Source organism: Canis lupus, chromosome 17, assembly GCF_003254725.2.
Source record: "Canis lupus dingo isolate Sandy chromosome 17, ASM325472v2, whole genome shotgun sequence".
Classification (NCBI taxonomy): Eukaryota; Metazoa; Chordata; class Mammalia; order Carnivora; family Canidae; genus Canis; species Canis lupus.
In genome coordinates, this window is record NC_064259.1 from 24,427,442 (window position 1) to 24,445,878 (window position 18,437).

General features: G+C 48.6%; 1 protein-coding gene across 1 annotated transcript in view; it reads right to left on the reverse strand.

The window, feature by feature from the left end:
• CAPN13 (calpain 13) overlaps window positions 1–18,437 on the reverse strand; it is a 78,425-nt gene that overhangs the window by 15,854 nt on the left and 44,134 nt on the right. Inside the window, exons 9-18 of the mRNA XM_035700510.2 lie at window positions 18,342–18,427; window positions 14,580–14,654; window positions 13,384–13,529; window positions 11,595–11,734; window positions 7,874–7,885; window positions 5,490–5,692; window positions 4,379–4,415; window positions 3,982–4,038; window positions 860–917; window positions 691–749 (exon numbers count right to left, since the gene is read on the reverse strand). Coding sequence (XP_035556403.2) covers window positions 691–749; window positions 860–917; window positions 3,982–4,038; window positions 4,379–4,415; window positions 5,490–5,692; window positions 7,874–7,885; window positions 11,595–11,734; window positions 13,384–13,529; window positions 14,580–14,654; window positions 18,342–18,427 — 873 coding nt within the window. The remainder of the gene's footprint in view (window positions 1–690; window positions 750–859; window positions 918–3,981; window positions 4,039–4,378; window positions 4,416–5,489; window positions 5,693–7,873; window positions 7,886–11,594; window positions 11,735–13,383; window positions 13,530–14,579; window positions 14,655–18,341; window positions 18,428–18,437) is intronic.

Consider the following 18,437-nt stretch of genomic DNA (forward strand, 5'->3'; position numbering starts at 1 on the left):
GCCCTGGGTTCAATCCCCAGCCCGGCCGCTCTTGCCCACGGATTGCTCCAGCCCCGGCCTCCGCACTAACGGGGGTACAGCTGCTGTGTAGACCGGGGCGTTTTCTCCAAGTTTCAGAGGTTGTTATCTTTACTGAGTTGGGGCTTGTTGAATAAGGAAAGTGAAGACCCACCGGGTGGTTAAGGGGAGGGGTGGGAGGAAAACAGCCCCCATTGGTGCTGCCAGAAGGTAGTACAGAATGATGTTAGGACACAGATTTTGGGGGGCTGAACACTCTTCAAATCCTGGCACAAATGCTGACTGGCTGTGTGATTACTTAACAAACTGTTTAGCCTCTCTGGACTCCCCTCTCTCTCTCTGTGAGGGATCATACTTCTTCTATCTAAGGGTTATTGCAAGAACTACAAGGAAAAGTGGACATCCCAGTACTATTCTTGGCATGCCAAGATGCCTGATAGATGGTAACCGTTGACACTGTTGCTGTGATTGTTCAGGAGAGGTGGTGGGTCAGCATAGAATCCACAGGAACCCAGGCTCTTTGGTGAGCCCTTAGAACCAAAGAGGAGAAAACAATGCGAGTGAAAAGCGTTCCTAACATCCTAATTAGACCCCCCAGGGAAGCCCACAGAGCAGATGGGCTCTTAGAGCTGCAGAAGTGTGGGGGAGGGGGTTGTGCACAGCAAAGGATACATCCATCAGAGCCACGATGCTCCGGCACTCATCCAAAGAGAATGTGTCCCCTGAAGTTCCTGGGGGTAGAGAACAGAGAAAATGGAAATGTCAGGGGTGGGGGTGACACTAGACTAGCTCAGCAGTGGGGATGATGTTGGGGCCAGTAGGCCTGTGGGTCTGACCTTACCTTTGAGAAACTCCTGGTTGAGAAGGTTCTGAAGCTGGGTGGCATCTATGTACAGTCCCTGATCCGAACAAGAGAAGAATGCAAGAATCCATGTGTGTCCAGGAGTTGAGGGGCACGCCTGCCTTACTCTGTAGAAGTCCTCAGACTTCTAAGCCCTTTGTTCCCGTTCTGCACCCATCCAGCCTGTCATGAAGCCTTTCCCAATTGCTCCAGATCATGGTGATGCTCCCTTCCCTGAAGGCCTGTAGTGCTCATCACTCCTGACCTTTGCTACCACATGTGGGTCACCTTGCATTGACTTCTTCTTTTATTATTGGACTGAAAGCAGAAGTTCCTTCCTCCTCACCATACCCGGCTCTTGGGAGCCTCTCAGGAGGTGTGTTGAATGAATCAACTCAGCCCTGTAGGTATGTTTCCCCATCTGCATCCAGAGAGGGATGGAGAGAAAATAGGACTATTGTGTGTAAGCGTGAGCATGAGCATGTATGTGTGCTCGCACAGATAGAAGAGAATGAAAGTGTCAGGAATCTAGGCTAAGAGAAGCTGCTCTAGTTGAGCACATCATTTAGCATTAGTCTTCCTAGCCACTGAAGCAAAGAGGAAGACATGGTTTTTCTTTGGATTAAAAACAGGAAGCAATGGAGGCTGAGGGAAGAGAAACTTTTCCTAGCCTAAACTTCTGAAGTTGTTAGCTGCATTCAATTTTCTACTAGGGACATTGAGCAGCTTTATGGGCAGTGTCTTCCATGATGATTCCACAGAGAAGCAGAGCCATGCTGTGCGTGGCCACTTCTTACGTGCGGGCTGCTAAAAGCTGAGGAGACGATGGGTCATCAGCACCCTGGGAGAGCTTTGCATGGGGGAAGGAGCTGGAGTGAGGTCCCTCAGCAAGTGGCTTTGTAGAGTGGGACTGGGTCAGGTGGAAGAAGGTGACCTGTTGGGTTCTTCTGAGAACAGGCACCCCATAGACTGACAGGCATGCTGTCCCCAGGATTGGCCTCACCACCCAGATGAAAATGAAAGCAGCCCCACAGCCTGTCCTCAGGGGAGAACATGAAAAATGCTGCCAGTGTTTGAAATTGGCCCTCAGGTCATCCCTCCAACATCTCATTGGTGGGTTATGTCAGGAAAGTCAGCATTGTGTGCCCACCGTCAACAGAGTGTTTTCCTCAAAAGAATCATGTCACCTAACTTGTGGAGCAGTTGGCAAGGAACTCTAACTTACATGGGTCACCAACTAGAATATAAGTAGCTGTGGGACATGGACCGTGTCTCTTTCCTTCTATCCTAGGACAGCTCCTACCTGGTCCCTGCATCTAGGAACCACCAAAATGCTTGAGAAGATGAGGATAGGAATGGAGATGAGGGTTGCCTTAAACAAATACCCAAAGAATTGCATATCTGTCTCCACCACCTCAACATAAGATCCCTGAGGATGGAGGCTTTGCATTCCCAATGCTTAGTGTGGTACTTGGCACGTCCTAGGTATTTGGTACATGTTTGCCAATGGAGTAAATGGTAGACAGATGGACATGACTTGACTCAGAGGCTGAGCATGTCCTTCCTTTCTCCCAGGCAGACCCTGAGTTATAATACCATCACCACCATCATGGCTGAGGAAGGTAACCCATGGGAGTGGGAGCCATGTCATCGCGTTCACTTAAGGCTAAACAGATACAAGAGGTCAGGAGAGAAGACTCAGTGAGCCCATTTTGCTTTCATCTTTCCTTTGAGGATAGAACCTCTGAGGATAGTTTACAGATTGTGCAGAATGATGCTACATCAGTCCTGTTCAAGGGTGTGCAGCCAAGGGGCGAGAAGGGGGTGTAGCTCAGCCTATTCCACTTCCGAGCTGTGCATGTTGGCACAAAGCTGTCTGTGTCTTTTAATTCCTACAAAGGCCCCATCTGGGCTACCAGTTACCCTCTATGAAGAGACATTTGGTGGTTGTTTGGAAAAAACCCTGATTAGAGGAAATCTGTACCATTTGTCAAATGACAAATTATATTTTTTATTTCAGATGTGCAGGTGCATGAACCATGTCGAGGATTTTGCCATCTGCCCCTGAAGGAAGCCTGGTCTCAGGTATCCTAATTAGGTCCTGCTGATTGCTTCAGGGCAGTAAACTTAGTTTGGACATCTGCTCTGGAGAAGCTAATCTGTCTTAATTCAATGCAGATTGACTGAGCACCTTCTCTGTGCCAAGGACAGTGATAGATATTGGGGACAAGGAATGCGTCCTTGGGACGCATTTGGGAGCCTTTGGGAGCTCACAGGCTGGGGATAATCATCTGGACAGACCTTGTCTTGCATCAAGTGAAGTGCCTTCTGAATCAGCCCATGTATGGACCTGAATCCTGGGCCACTATTGATTCCATATTGAGCAGCTCCTTGAAACACATTCCCTTCACGACAGGCACATTCTTCATTTTTCCTTGCTTTTCCCTCTGGGCCAAGGCTGCCTGAATAATTTCCCTTTAAACTGCCTCCTAGTTACCCCCATTAGCCCTCTGAATGCCTGGCATCCTTCCTGTCCTTGGCCTTTGCCTGGCCCAAGACCAGCATAGTACACATGGTCATATCTATCTATCACTTTGCATTTCCCAAACCAACGTGACTATCAATGGAAAAAGGCCCATTGTGCAAAGCCCTTGGCAGCTGTTTTTATCTTGGCAAGTCAAGGAGTTCTTTATAACGGTTTATTAAACCATTAAGAAAATCCTCTGTGCACATAGGTGGCTTGGCAGGAAAAACACCATTGGTGCTTTCTGAAGCTGGCTAGCTCCCGGGAGGAATGATGCCAAGGGAGGTTGCAGAGCAGAAGGAAAGCTTTCGGGGGTATTGCTAATTACTTGTTTAAAGATTTAAAATACCACCACCCCCCTATAATCAGCCCCACCCTTACCAAGCTCTACACTCCATCCCAGATGTCACCCAGCTAGGGTGCTACTGCTCTCCAGGGTTTGGTAGCCAGATCATTTCTGGAGACATCCAAGGTGAGAGTCTGATAAAATGACCCACCAAGTCACTTTCCTCTCTGTACCCTGATAAGGGTCTGGGAGAGGTTTCCTTGCCTCCAGTCCCTCTGTCACTGGTCCCTAAGTGCTAAGTAAATACTGTACCTGTTGAGAATATTTGTGGAAGATGCTTTCTTGAGAGTCACTTTCTGGAAGACTTGCCTGGATCAAAAGGAAAATAGTTAATATCAAATTTCTGGGGAAAGAGGCTATCTGGTACAGTGAAGGCACAAGAACTGCTCCCCACACCCGGATCTGAGACAGAAGCTTCATCCAGCAATCGGATAAAACTTGTAGGGGAATGGGAACACGAAAGCCTGTGGAAGGAAGGTGATGGGCTCAGGCTTGGTCTTTTGCCCTCTGCCCTGACCCTTTGAGCCATCATCAGGCCATTATGGTGTCTCTGTTTTCATTGTTCCGTGCTGAGGTAAGAAGGAGATAGAAATTCTTGGGGATAGGATGCGGCCAATGAAGCTCGCCAACCAAACCTTCAGATACCTACCTTCAGTGGTGTAAGATTGAGATTGCTGTCCAGATTCCTAGAAAACCAGGGAAACAGTGTGACATGGATGAATGGGTATTTATTTATTTATTTATTTATTTATTTATTTATTTATTTATTGATGAATGGGTATTTAAAGGAAGCTGGCATATGGAGGACACTCTAGGTGGCATTAGACATTTACACTAAGGATCTGAGTTAAGGGCCCTCAGCACAGCACGATGTGAAGTGGGCGGCCATGAGAGTCGGCAGACAGGTAAGCATCATAACCACATGTCCAGGCTTTTGACTAGACATCATCAAGCTAAATAGCAAATGGTTCCTTTCACAACCACACACATAGGTACAGCGACCCCCATTGCCAAGATGGCAGATAAGTTTTGTCTTATGTTCCAGTTCTGGTGGTACAGTGACTATGTGACATGCTGGACTGAGGCATCACCCATGCTCAACTGTAACGATGGCCACGATGATAGCTTTAGGGACAATAGGGGAGAAGGTCCCCAACAGGATGTGTGCTTGGTGATTCCAGTCTTGACCACTGACTTAGCACTGAAGACTCTCCACAACTGGACTTTGTCTTTCAGACCCATATTTCATTGTCTCCCTGATGTACTGACCATACTTCCATCCTGGTCACATTCCAGACAACTGCCACACAGGCCATGTACCACCTTCCTGTGCATATGACATTGCTTATACCTCAACAGGCCCTGTGCTCACCTACTTCCCTGCTTCTGTCCATGCTTTCTTTCTTCTACCTGCACTAACATTTTCCTTTACACATTAGACTATGTTTTCCATCAAGGACTAGTTCAAATTGTTTCCAGACAATTGTCTCCAAGATGCCTTCCTAAGTCCGTCTTGCCAGAGTTGGGTCCCTTTCCTCCATCCTCCCATGTGACTCTGCACTTGCACCCAGCAGTGCCCCCAACCTGTTCATGGTTTCCTTATTGGTTCAGACTCTCTCATCACCCTTCGTGTTGAGCTTCTTGCAAGCGAGGCCCATGCCATGTCCTCTACTGACACAGTACCTGCTGTATAAGGTGACATGATGTGTCTTTATAAAATCAAGTGGAATAAAACATTTAGAAGCTCAGGGTTTCTGTACCTGTCACCATCTGGCATTTTCAGTAAGATTCGGAGCAAAAACTCAACTTCTTCTCTGTATGCAGAGATGACCACCACGTAGGTCCCAGGGTTCAGACTGAAGTACTTTGTGAGGTTGCGCTTGGTTTTAAAAACTACGCCCTCGATAGCATTTCTGAACTGAGAAAAGAAGGTGGATGGCAACCTCTTCCAGAAGGGCTGGAACTGAAAGAAACATGAGGATGGTCAGAAAGCCCCTTACATGCATGGGCCAAGCCCCCCTAGAGAGACCCACCCCCCTTCCAGACCCTTCTCCATTCACCAAAACAACCTTACTGACCCTAGAAAGAGAGATAAGTGCTTACCTGGATTTTCAAAATGCCACAGAGTTCAGAATGTTATTTAATATAGATGCTGACACCACAATGAATGCGAAAAAATATGGCACATGGTTTTATCTCATTAAATCCCACAGTATCCTGGGTCTTGGGGGTTTATCTCTCTGCTTATATAAAGACTTCCATGGAAACGAGGAAATTGTTCCAACTCTGAATTACTTTTGGAACTCCTGAAGCTCCTTCTCTTCTGAACCTTTTATAGCACTCTTTGGACTCTATAGCACAGCAGAGTTGGATGGACCCCATTCTCTCCATCTCATCATCCCAGTAGAGCCCTGGAATTCCTTCTCATTGGAGAATAATAGGCTCCGATCATTTTCCTTTTATTTCAATACTTTCTTAGAGATAAAACAATAAATATAATGTAGTTCCCATTACCAGATGTCACATACATATTACATAATAAAAACCCCTTACTAAATAATTTTTTCCAATACAGTCAAGCATGGGGATTCCATTTAGAATGGTTTTGCTTTGTGAAATGATTATTTGTGAGCTCTGCCTTGGGGGAAAACAGGGAGAAAGAGAGAGTTTCTTTTCAGAGAGCAGAAACTGGGCTGGGCTACAAGATGAGATGGGAGATAGGTCACCATCCCAGGTAGGCAGCAAGGGCTGGAAAGAGCCTCCAAAATGATTTTACTGATGCTAACAGTGGGCCCAGCTGGCTTGTGTAAGCCCTTCTGGCAAAATCTATGAAGAGAACAATTCTCCAGAAAGTCAGCACTGTCCTGTGGCTCTGGGTACGTATGTGTGTAAGCACATGCATGTGCACACAGGGAGGCGTTATGTACAGAAGTGTGTGTGCCTCCTGCAATCCAGAATTTCCCTGCTTCCCTGCTCTCCTCTCTCCATTGGCCTCTTGAAGCCTTGTCCAGACTCACTATCCTTTAGAGCAGACTTGCTTAGTGGCAGCCAGGAGTGTATGTGGCATGATGGAGGCTCTTGGTCTAGCACAGAGACCCAGCATCAAATTAATAGGAGTCTAGTTGCACACAGACCTGACCCTGTGGTTCTCAGGGTGGGGTTTGTGCCCTTTCCAGGGTCAAGTCCTTACTCCTTTCTCCAGCTCTGGGAATTAGAACACTGATTTTTTTCCTTGCACTTGAATCTCCCTCAAAACCCTTCCAGAAGTTCTACTCCCATGACCAGGGTGCCAGAAAAAAAGATCAGATCCTAAACCCAACTCTGTGGCTGGGCCACTGTTGTTCGTTGTCATCTGCTTTCTGTCTGGGCTTCTGAGTATATCCTGCTTAGAGACCCCCTATCCTGGCCTCTGTCTACCTATTGGGGCAACTCTGGAAGTCCTGGAGGAGCTGCCCAGGACCCAGAAAAATGCTACAGGTGCTACATTTTGGTGTGGCTACATCCTGCTCCCTCCCTGCCATCCTTGGTTCTCAGGCACTCGCACCTCCACTGGCAGCCACAGCCCAGCAGAGCCCACATCCACTTAAGGGGTCTGAGTGCCTGTAACTCCATCTGACCTTTTCCATCCTTACTCTTAAATCACCCTGTACCAATGCCAAGCCAGAATAGCTACTCGGGAGAGGTGGCAATTTGGTTTGAGGAGCTAGATATGCTCTGCAGGTGCATTTGTAGAGCGTGCCCCCTGTTTGTGGTGGATTTGGAGGCTGACAAAGAATATGAGGCTAAAGTCCCCCTAAGATGCCATTAGCTCTGCTTGTTATCTTAAATAGGAAAGAACCGGCTATAATTAATCTTATCTATTGAAGGTCAAATTCCTGAGGATGGTTTCATGGTTGCAGCCCCTCTTAGATGTCAAACCAAAGAAAAGCTCAGGGTCTTCAATCTTTAGACCAGGATAACAAAAATATGTCCTGTGCTGTTGATCTGCTTGGACATTCTAAGTTTGTACCTGGTACCGGACAGAGCAAGACTAAATTTGCAGCCACGGAATGGTAAGAGACATGCCAAAGTTGCGGGTGTTGAAAGAGGTGTAACAGTTTACCAATGCACAGCAACAAAGGCATGAGAAGGCAGTGGGCCATACCTGAGGGTCGACCTGTGGGGAAGAAAAAAGAAAGGCAGGTTCAGGAATCTAAACCAAAACACACAGGCAAGCAGATGCCAACAGCCCGCTCAGGGCCCTGTGGTCCTTCTTCCTGTGGTCAGCCTGTTCTCTGCACACCCCAGAGGATGGGACCATCCCTCATTCTCTCTGCAGAGATGTGAAAAGAAAACCTAACCTGTTGTAAGTTGTAGGGAGTTCAAGACGGAAGGACTCGGGAGGAGACTCTCCCTTTGTCAGCTCAGCCAGGTGTGGTTATTCTTCATAGCAATGAAGATAAAATCAAGGAAGAGCAAGATGTCAATAGAGCCAGAGGTAAGATAGAACCTAGACCAAATGTCAGCTTCCCAGCATCAGGAGCTCCAATGTGAGGAAACTTTTTTATTCCATCACGCCACTGTGAAATATGGGAGGAATCCCTGGGTTTATAGGGAATGTATGTGTGCGTCTGAATGGGAAAATACTATCTTTAGTCTTTCCATGTGGCAGAAAGAAGCACTGAGGATGCAGCCCCATTTTTAAGCCACTCTGCTGTCTGCAAGGTGCTTCCCTGTAACCCTGAAAGCAGACCCTGGGACCCTGTTTTATGGGTGTGGAAACAATCCCAGCAGTCTAAGGAGCAGAGGAGGAATAAAGCAAGCTGCTTTGCTTCCTTGGTGATGAAGACCCACCACCCAACCCTGTCTTCCACTGTTGGTGGGTTTCAGTTCTTTTCTCCTGCTTATCCTATCATCCTGGCCCCCTGCAACCATGCATACAGACCAGTTGATTTGCCCAGGCATCCTTTTCTGGGAACAAAGAGTGAGCTGGAAGGGAGGTGGGAAGTCCTAGCCTCAGGAGGGAAGCCTTGGAGTAAAGATGAAATGGCTTATCCACCCTTGTCTTTTTTCTCTGTCCTGTCTTTTACCCTGCCTTTCACCCATGTTTATTGTGATGTAAGGCAAAGCAGTGCTCCCATAGGAGTTGGGAGTCACAGGACCACACCGGGGCCATAGCACCATATGTAGCAGTCATGCAGGCAGAATGTACCCACAAACAGCATCACAGCCCTGTAGACTTCTAAGAGTCTTGTTGCTGGCATGCACATAGCATATTTCTCAGCTAAACTGGGAAAGGAACCCAAATGTCTCTTGAGTTGCCAAAGTCTGGACAGTTCTTTGGTGTTTAACTTAATCAGGATCCTGAAAGATCCACTGGGACCTCCAGGAAGCCTGAGGAGACCTCTGGTCTCACTGCATTTTTAGCAAAGTATACAGTTGAGAAATACATCTCTGGCTGAAAAGTAGACAAGTGGGCTCAGCAGCGTTTAAAAACAGGATTACAATCTTGCCAGGGCTCCTGAACTCTAATGATTTTGGGCAAATTGGTTAACACAAGGCTATTGTGATGCCCAGCTCTGGGGCACCAGACTCATAGATGGCAATGTGAACGGCATCCCCAGTTGTGCAGAGGCAGCCCTCTTTCCCTCTCTGGGCTTCTGTTTCTCATCAGGAGAGGTCAGTAGTCCTCATTAGGAGAGAATAGCAGGGCTGCCCTCTCCTGCTACTCTTTCCTGATAAGAGAACTAGTCAATCCTGGCTGGGTAGGCCAGATGCCTCAATTCCTCCCCAGCCCTTTTCCTTTGTTCTTGGAGGTGAGTTAGGAGACTCTGAGGATGAGAGTCCTCTTGGAAGGCACCTGAATCACCAGAGATTCTTGGCCAGAAGCAAGGGAAACCAACCAGGGTGGGATGAGCAAAAAGCCATTTATGAGAATTCTAGAGAATGCAGCTGGGAAAGTGGGTGGGAAGCAGTGGGGACAGCTACACAGCTGGATGGCAGCCCAGGATCTGCCTGCACTGCTGCTGCCAGGCCCCAAGTTTTGCTGTGAATAATTCCTTGTCTGGTCCTCCTTCTTTTAGTGACTTTCTCAAGAGTTCAAACCCAGAGTGACCTAGAGTATGGGGGCAGGGGAGGTAGGCATGAGAGGAGCATCTAATTGGTTAAGCCTGGCTCACACATCTACCCCTTTGCATCCAGGGGCTGGGGAGGAAATACTTGGTCTCTTTGGTTGCTGTGCTGAGAAACTAGACCCTGCCTTCCACCAAGTGGAAGAGAGATCAGGTGCCTGGTGGTGAGGAAAATGACAACTGTCTGCTGCTGCATCTTTAGATGTCCTTTGATGGTTTCAGGCACCTCAGAAGTACCATAGCAAACTCCAACCATTTCTTTTCCATTGATTTCATGCAACCGGGAAGTAGAAATGTACTCAGAACAGAACTCAAAGGGCTCTCCTTCTTCTAGAGCCAGAATCATTGTTTTCCTTCAAGCTATGAGCATCATGAGAAAAGGAAGTGCCTCAGCAACCCTGAGAGACCCAGACCTGGGACCAGGAGCTCTGGTATCAAGCTCTTTCCCATTCCCTCCTAGCTGTACCTTGGGCGGCGGGCGGGGGGCACCTTTGCTCTCGGCTTTGGCTTCCACATCTATAAAAATGGTTTTTGAGGCAATGAATGTGAACACGCTTTGAACTCTGAAGGACGGTATCATGGGGAAGCCTTCTCATTAGAGTGAACTACAGCCAGGACACAGGACTGCACCAGCATGAGCAGAGTACCCAGGAGCCCTGCCGGTCACAGATGAGTTGTGGTTCTGACTGTTGCCTTAGGCTTAGTGAACAGGAATGAAGCTTGTTCCTAGAGATGCTATAATCAGAGCTCCAGCCACAGAGGTGATGGTTATGTTTGGCTGAAGACTTGGGGAACATCTGATGCCCAATCCCCAGCTCTGCCATGAATTCTGACCTTATCAGTTTACCTTGCTGAGCCTCTGTTCCTTCAACTCCACCATAGGGACAGAGAATCCCAGCATTGGATGGTTGTGGGATCTCAGTTATCCAAGTCCATGCAGAGAGGGCATGGTGTCTATGATTTAAGAACCATTCACTTGATCTCTGGGATGCATTAAATTATGGTAAAGGAGGTGGAAGCAGAAGTATCAGATTTTCTTTTGTAATACTTTTAAGTATTACTTAAAAATACATATTTCCCGATTACCTCCTCACAGTGGGGTGTGTACAGGCTTGTGGGTGGAAGGATGGCCCTCAGGAGCTGCAAAGCTGCTTGGGAGTGCCATGGGAAGAGGGAAGGCCAGGTGGAGAGGAACACCTCGTCTTGGATAAGTGGCCAAGCAGATGCTTGTAAGCCAACCACCAGGCTCTGACTGGATTTTGGTCTAAATACAAGAGAAAAACATACCGCCTGGTTTTATAGCCAGGATCAGTCTTCTCCTTAAGCTCCTGCCAATGTTTAACCAATGATTCTCAAACGTTCTTACACATAAGCAGTACCCAGGGAGCTTGTTACAATACGGATTTTCAGACTCTGTCATTGGAAGTTCAGATTCAGAAGGTTTGGGACAGTCCCAGGAATCTGCATTGTTACAACAGCTGGTCTTGGACCAGACTATTTTTTGAATAACACGCGTTTGAGCCTGCAGCACACCAGGAAGGAGGTATGTTCCTCTGTAAGCCTGGTCAAGCCTAATCTCCTCTCAGGCTCAGGTTCTCCTGCAAATTTAGAGCTGAACCAGGTGAACTCTAGAGCCCTTTGGGTTTGATCTCTGAGATAGTTCAGTGAAATCTCCCAGCTGACCTCAGCTGCTCTCTCTGCCCGAGGAATACACAAATGTCTGAAAGGGATAAGCCCTCAATTGGGCTGCCTTACCTTGAATACCTCGAAGGTCAGTGGAAATTCACCTTTTGCCTTTAAGTTTTGTGGCATGACATTGAAGGACGTGATGACATTGTCGTGTTCCATGCTCTCTGGCACAGAGAAGATGTACTGCATGTCTCTCAGAGGTCCTTCTGCATGAGAAAGAGCTGTCACTGGAGATCAGCATGGCTTCTACAACTCCTAGATCAGGCCATGCTGGTTCAGAAAGTTCTGGTGGATTGTGTTGGAAACTCTGGATTTGGAGACCTAAGGCCCATGTCCCAGTCCCTACAGTTACAAGATGTGGCATGAGCTTCCTCATTTTGTGAGCCTCTGTCTCTTCCTTCTAAAAACAATGAGGGGAAGTGTATTCCCCACTTGGTGAAAATGTTTCCTTAACTATAAAGTTGAAGGTTATTTTTATCATAATAAGTGGAATGTCAGAATCCTGTATGTATGAGCTTGTGCATTGGTGATAACCATCAGAGCCTTGAAATGGTGTCAATCCCCAAGCACCAATGGAGACAGGGAAAATAGGCAGAGGGATGGCAATCCACAGTACTCTACCCTCCAGGTGTGCTCAGCAGAGCCAGAGCAAGACAGAAGTAAGGGATTAAGTAAGGTAGATGCAAATACATGGAAGGATGAAGAGAAGTCAAGATGGAGAGGAGTCAAGACACATCAACAGGTTCAGGTCACAGGTTGGGAGGCTCTGAGAGGGGGGTGGGGAGATACAGAGGCTCCTCCTTGTGAGGGTTGAACAAGATGATGCATTCAGGTGTACCTAGCAGGGCCAGCAAGTACTTGCTCCCTAGCTCCCTTCCCTCTTTCCCTTGTTAGGAATTGCTAAAAATAGCCCCAGTGTATCATTTTGCTTCATTCATTGATATGCACTGTATCCAGGGAATATGACTTTGACCCCACAAACAGATGAGGTTCTGGAAGGTGAATCAATAAATTTACTGCCCAAGTATGACTTGGCAGTTCCTTAGATTCTACCCATGGCCTCCTGCTGCCTAGGTTTTCTGACCAGCAGAGTGAAGATCCTGGAGGTTTGAAAAGAGGGGTACTATTCTCAACAAGCGGGTACCAAGGAGAGGGAATGCACATGTCTAGGTGTGAACATACCACACACACTCACACACACACTCACACACACACACAAACTTGTTTGCATAGCTTCTCTAGAGGATGTGTAAGCGTACTCAAGTTCATGTTCATGGGGAGCTATTTTACTCATCTGTGTCGCAAATGGGGAGCAGGAGGTTCAATGAGAATATGTGACCCTCCCAAGATCACACTCAACAAAATTCAGCTCAGGGAAGCCCAAAGACAGGTCCTGAGGTGCCCACCTCTGGGATCTCAATATGCTGCTGCGAGATACACCAACCAGCATGGGGTAGGTATATTCTCTCTTATGTTTGGATGGTGCTTTAGGGGGCAAAGTGGTGGTTTAACCCAAACCCTGACTTTTGTCCACTATTCTTTCCATAGCTCTCCACCATCCTGGGTAACTACTGAAGAATAGTGAGCCTTTCTTCCTCCTGGGAGGCGGGTGGAGATTGGTAGGACAGTAGGAGAGCATGACAGGGCAGGGGAGGCACACTTGAGATTCTCCTACGCAGTGTGCCGGCAGCTGTTTCCCTTGGAGAAGAACATCTGTCCCTTTAGACTGACAGATTCCTCTCCTTTCAAGTTCAGGCTGATGGTCTAGAACCCAAAGTCACTGAGACTTGGAGTCAAGACAGGGCTAGGGCTGGCAGCTTCCATCTGGCAGAAGAAGTACCAGCGTCATAACTACCTGCGGTGTTTCCTGGAGTTGCACGGTTCTTAAACATCATTTGGGACCATCTTTCATGAGGCATGTTTCTGTGGTTTAGGCTGATCGGACATTGGTTACATATATACAGGCAGAAGAAGTTGTCTTGGAAATCTTGACATGACATCCTGTTATAAACAGATACACACCATTTTACTGGTTTCGTCCCTAGGGTGGGGGTTCCCATCACTCCACGGTACCTTTGTTTGTCAGTTCCAGTACCCAGGGACTTGCCACTGTCCTACCCAAAGACCAGAGCCTCATCCTGGCTCATTTACTGTCAAGCACACTTCTCTCTTCAGGGGTCGGGAGGACAGAACAGAATTAAATTCTGGGTTCTGCATGTCCCTCTCACGGCCACGAAGGCTGGCTGTCGTCTCTCTCTGCTCTGGGTCCTACATGCTGCTAGGAAAACTGCCATTCCTTCGAACCCTTTGCCAAATTCGTTGTTGCACTCCTTATCAGAGTAAAATGGTTGCAACGTCTAAAATCCCACCTTGTACTGTGATTAAAGCAGCGCTATCGGAAATATTTTTCCTTTCTAATTTACACTTGTCACTCTGCTTCCTAATTCCTGAGACCCAGCTCCTTTTCATACATGCTAAATTCATTTAAATACATTACTAAGTAAACCATACTGCCTCTCAAAAAAATGTCCATATTACCCTTTAGGATGTGAGCACATGGCCAAAAATGCGTTTTTAAAACATTTAGTCCAACATAGCTGCCAGGCAAGGACACTGATGTCCTACCCAGACCTCTAGAGTCGGGGCTGAGATGTTAATAACGAACTGCTCCTTTGGAAGACTGTGGAGCTAGCTCCAGGGGGACGCTGTGGGTCCTAACAAGATGGCATGAGAGATCCAGGCGTGATAATGAGGTCCTGGTTTCTGGGAAACTGTTGATTTCAAAGCTTTGGGGCCAATATTCCCTTTTACCATTAACACTTCCTGGAAGTTCCAATATTTCAGAACTGAAGTATCTTTGACACAAAGAGAAAGCACACAAATAATTTTCCATCTAGAGCTGCTGTGTCTTGGTGGAAAAAAATAGTCTCCTTCTACATAGGTCTCTGCAAAGCTAATCTCTGATCTCATAAAAGTTTAGGGAAAGGGGTAGGGATTGAGGGTGTGGGTAATAAGGAAAGCTTTAAAATGTAATTTTAAAAGAAAAAATACCAAAACTCGCCATCCTCCTTATCCTTGTATAGCAGTCTTTTATGTTGGCTGCGGATCTTCTGCCATTCCGGAGACCTAAGCATGGGGAGATAGACCACAATGTGAGATCTCACCAAGCACCGCATCTCAGCAAATGTGCCCCAGAGGAGCCCTGTCCTCCATTAGTTCTGGGGGTGCACACGGAGGCTGTCATTCTGCCTAATGATAGAACTCTGTCATTCTCTGCACGCTGGTGGCTGCCAAATAGTCTCCAGCCAGATCCTCGTTCCTGAGCATTAGAGGGATACATGCCACGGGCCATGCCGCGTCTCTACTGGAGCCCGTAGGGACCTGGAAACCAACCTCTCCCACCCTGCTCCCCTGCCTTCTCCCAGTGCCCGAGTGGGAAAGTGAGGGGCCACTCCCTTACACCCCCCCATATCCAAGCAGCTGCCAAATAGTGATGACTTATGATTCCACCCCTGAAACCCCTCTCAAAGCCATCTGCTTACTTCCACCTCTCCTGCTGCTCTTCTAGTTCATGGACCCTCATCCCCTTCTTGGACTTCCCACTGGTGTCCCAAAATGCAGTCCTGCCCACTTCCTATCCACTCTCCACGCTGCCATCAAAACGATCTTTCTATAACAGAAATCAGATTCTGACATTTTGCGGCTTAAAGCACATCAGAGATTCCCTTTACCTCGCAGGAAGAAGTTCCAGCTCCTGAAACAGAACCCTGGCCTCTGCCTACACCTCTCCAGCTCTACCTAAGCAGCGACCTGCTTCCCCCACACACCCCACAGTGTTGAATTCAACACTCCGAACATGAAAGTCTTTGTCCCCTTGGACATACCTGTCCCATCCCTACCCTGGACCATGAGGGTCCCCTCTGCCTGGAATATTCTTCCTCCTTTCAAGTCCTATACTCCAAGGACATCACTCATCTTTCCTCCCCAAAGCCTATTGTTCTCCCCATCCTCCCCGTCCCAACTCCATCTCCACTAGTGGTGCCTGCACTCCACCCCCGTAGTCAGTACCCTCCTCAGAACCCACATGGCACCCTGTAGCATTCCTGGTCTCAACACCTAACACCCCGTGTTTCCAGTGCTTGTTTACTTCACCAGACACTGAGTTCCACGAGTTCAGCGAGCCTCTCCCACCACGACATCATCACAGGGGGTCACGCAGTGCCTTGGCACAGGGCATGCAATAGTTATCTTCTGCTTCTTTAATACAGTTGTTGAGTTCACTGGGATAATATATTCCAGAAGCTAGACCTAGGGTCCATGGTGGAGGAGGAGCAGCTGTCCCATCTGCAGCCCACGCCTCACAGTAGAGACATGCTCTCATAAGCATCAGGCCCCAGAGACACAGACATGGAATGGATCTCCCTCTAGGAGCAGCTTGCATCCGGGGGCCGGGGTCAGCTCTGTGCTGGGAGAGCAAGGCGGAGACCACTACTCAGGCTTCGGGCTGTAGGCTGAGCCAGTCAGATGTGTTATTGTAAAATGGCAATTTTATAATTAAGTGATAATTACATTTTCTGCAGTGTGTAAGGGAAAATAAATGTGGTGTAAATCAATATGCTATCGATTCATGCAAGTTTGCCTTTAAGTGTGTGCGTCTGAAATTTCAATTACGGCCAAGAGGAGACCATCCGGCTCTCTCCATCCATCTCCACTCCTTAGAAGTAGGGAGGAAATCGACCACCTGCGTGGAGGTGGTGGTTATGTGGCCCTGTCACTTTCTCGCAGCCCTGTTTCGAGGGAGGGGGCGTAGAGGGGGAAGTGCTGAACTTAGGCACAGCCAGGTGTGTGGCCCTTCAGACTTAGTGCTGCTAGGTCCACCTCTCTGTTCTCTGCTCTGCACATCTCCCCCCTGTTGAAGGGCCTTATAAATCCCGTGCCCGTAGGGTGTACGCCCAAATTTCCAAGCTGGCATTGGGCGCTCTGGCCCCAGCTCCCAGCACTTCTCTGCCAGGTTCCTCTGTTGGCCCTGGACACACTATACGCGTTCCCTGGCTCAGCACAGTGCTCTCCACCTCCCCGCCTACCTGGTGATCTCTTTCTGGGTGAGTCGTACTTTTTTTTCCTGCTTGAACTCAAGTCCGACTCTACCTGTGAAGCTTGCCCTGACTGCCAGCCCACGGGAAGCTTCTGTTCCCTCATCTCTGGCGCCCCCTGTGGCCTTTGGGAGTCAGGTGATAGCACAGGAGACAAAGCTGAACCTGTCCCCTCTTCTCCTACCCAAGGCAAATGTGTCATTGACATTTGCCCTTCCTTCACTCCAACCCCAACAGCCAACCCCGAGTCAGGGATTCTGTTCACCACATCGCCCCCTGGGCCATACTGGCAGCTCAGGGTAATGACTGAGGAGGAGAACTGGCAAAGGCCAGAGGTTGTTAAGATTTACATTGGAAGACGCAAAGGCTACCCCAGGGACGAAGGAAGAGGCAAGACAGAAGGAGAAAGGGGAACGGTGAGTAAAAACACAAGTGTCCAGTGGTTCCTGGTGTGCAATTTCATTCCCCTTCTGTGGAGGGGATTCAGCTGTCCTGTTCCCCAGGGGGCAGCCGGTCCCACCAGGTGCTTTCTAGGAATTCATTCAGCTTGCTCCCTCCCTTCCGCCTGCTTCCCCTTCTCTACCTCCCACTCTGACGGGCAGTCACCTTATGTTTGCCGAGTGTCCACTCGAGCAGGCACACGCCAGCTGTTGGGGTTCAAAGAGGATCAGAGTGACCCCTGCCGCAGCCTGGCCTGTGGCGTCAGGCGGGGTTCTGAGCAGCCCGGAAGTAAGGCAGGGACACTGGCCAACTCTGCATCTGCCTTCCAGGACTCACTTCTCGCTGCATTGATTTTCACTGCTGTTGGATGCTGTTCACCTGTTTGTCTGAATGCTTTGCATTTCCTTTCCAGTCTTACTCTCCTTCCCATTGCCTCCACCTCCCCTACTGGCTGCCAGAGGAGCAGGTAACCTGTTACCAGCTGGCCATCTAGGGACAGCCATCTCATTCTCAGTCAGCAAGGGTGGGGTCTAGGGATCAGTCTTTTTGGCAGCTGGGCAATGCTGTCCCAGCTCCAGGGAACCACTGACCACAGAGCTGCATCCCCACTGGCCAGCTGTGTGGGACCCGGCTAACGGGCGTCTGACACTCACCTAGCTCCATTCACTCCTCCTCTGAGCAAAGTGTGAGTCCAGACACCGGTTATACATCAGAGTCCAGATCAATAGGGAGGTTGGACAACCCAGGTGGCCAGATCTTTGCCTCAGCTCCCCAACTCCCCCCAAAATGAAGTCTTTTCCTGATGGTATCATCACGATCAGAATCCCATGGGATCCCTTATGGGATGAGGCACCTCCTCCCCATCTCTCCCTGCCAAGTAGAACTTGGCACCTGTCCTGCTCTTTCCTCAACTCTTAAAAAAAAAAAAAATAGCTAATTCTGGGTACGTGGATTCACAGTGCTAGACTGTAACCTTCTGGGGGATAGACATTGGGTCTTGTCATCTGTCCGTATCCCACAGTGCCACCTAACACAGTAAACTTACGGCAGAGAGCATGCAATAGGTGTCTAATAGATGCCTGGTGAATGGCATCATGAGAATGGGAGATGGATCGACAGCCACACATAGGTGTGAACTAGACAGACCAGCAGTGGGATCCATAACAGGTGAGACGGAGATTGCCCTCCCGGGGCTGGGGTGGGAGTGGGGATGGGTGGGTGGCGCTCTCTGCACACCAGGCCTTCACAAAGGCCGGAGAAAGGTTTTCAGAAGCCGTACCTATCACTCCAGCGTCCTATCCATTCGGTGTGGCCCCAAGGGTTCCACAGGCGGATAAGATCTTCCCAGCCCCTCCCGTACTGAATCTGCAAAGAA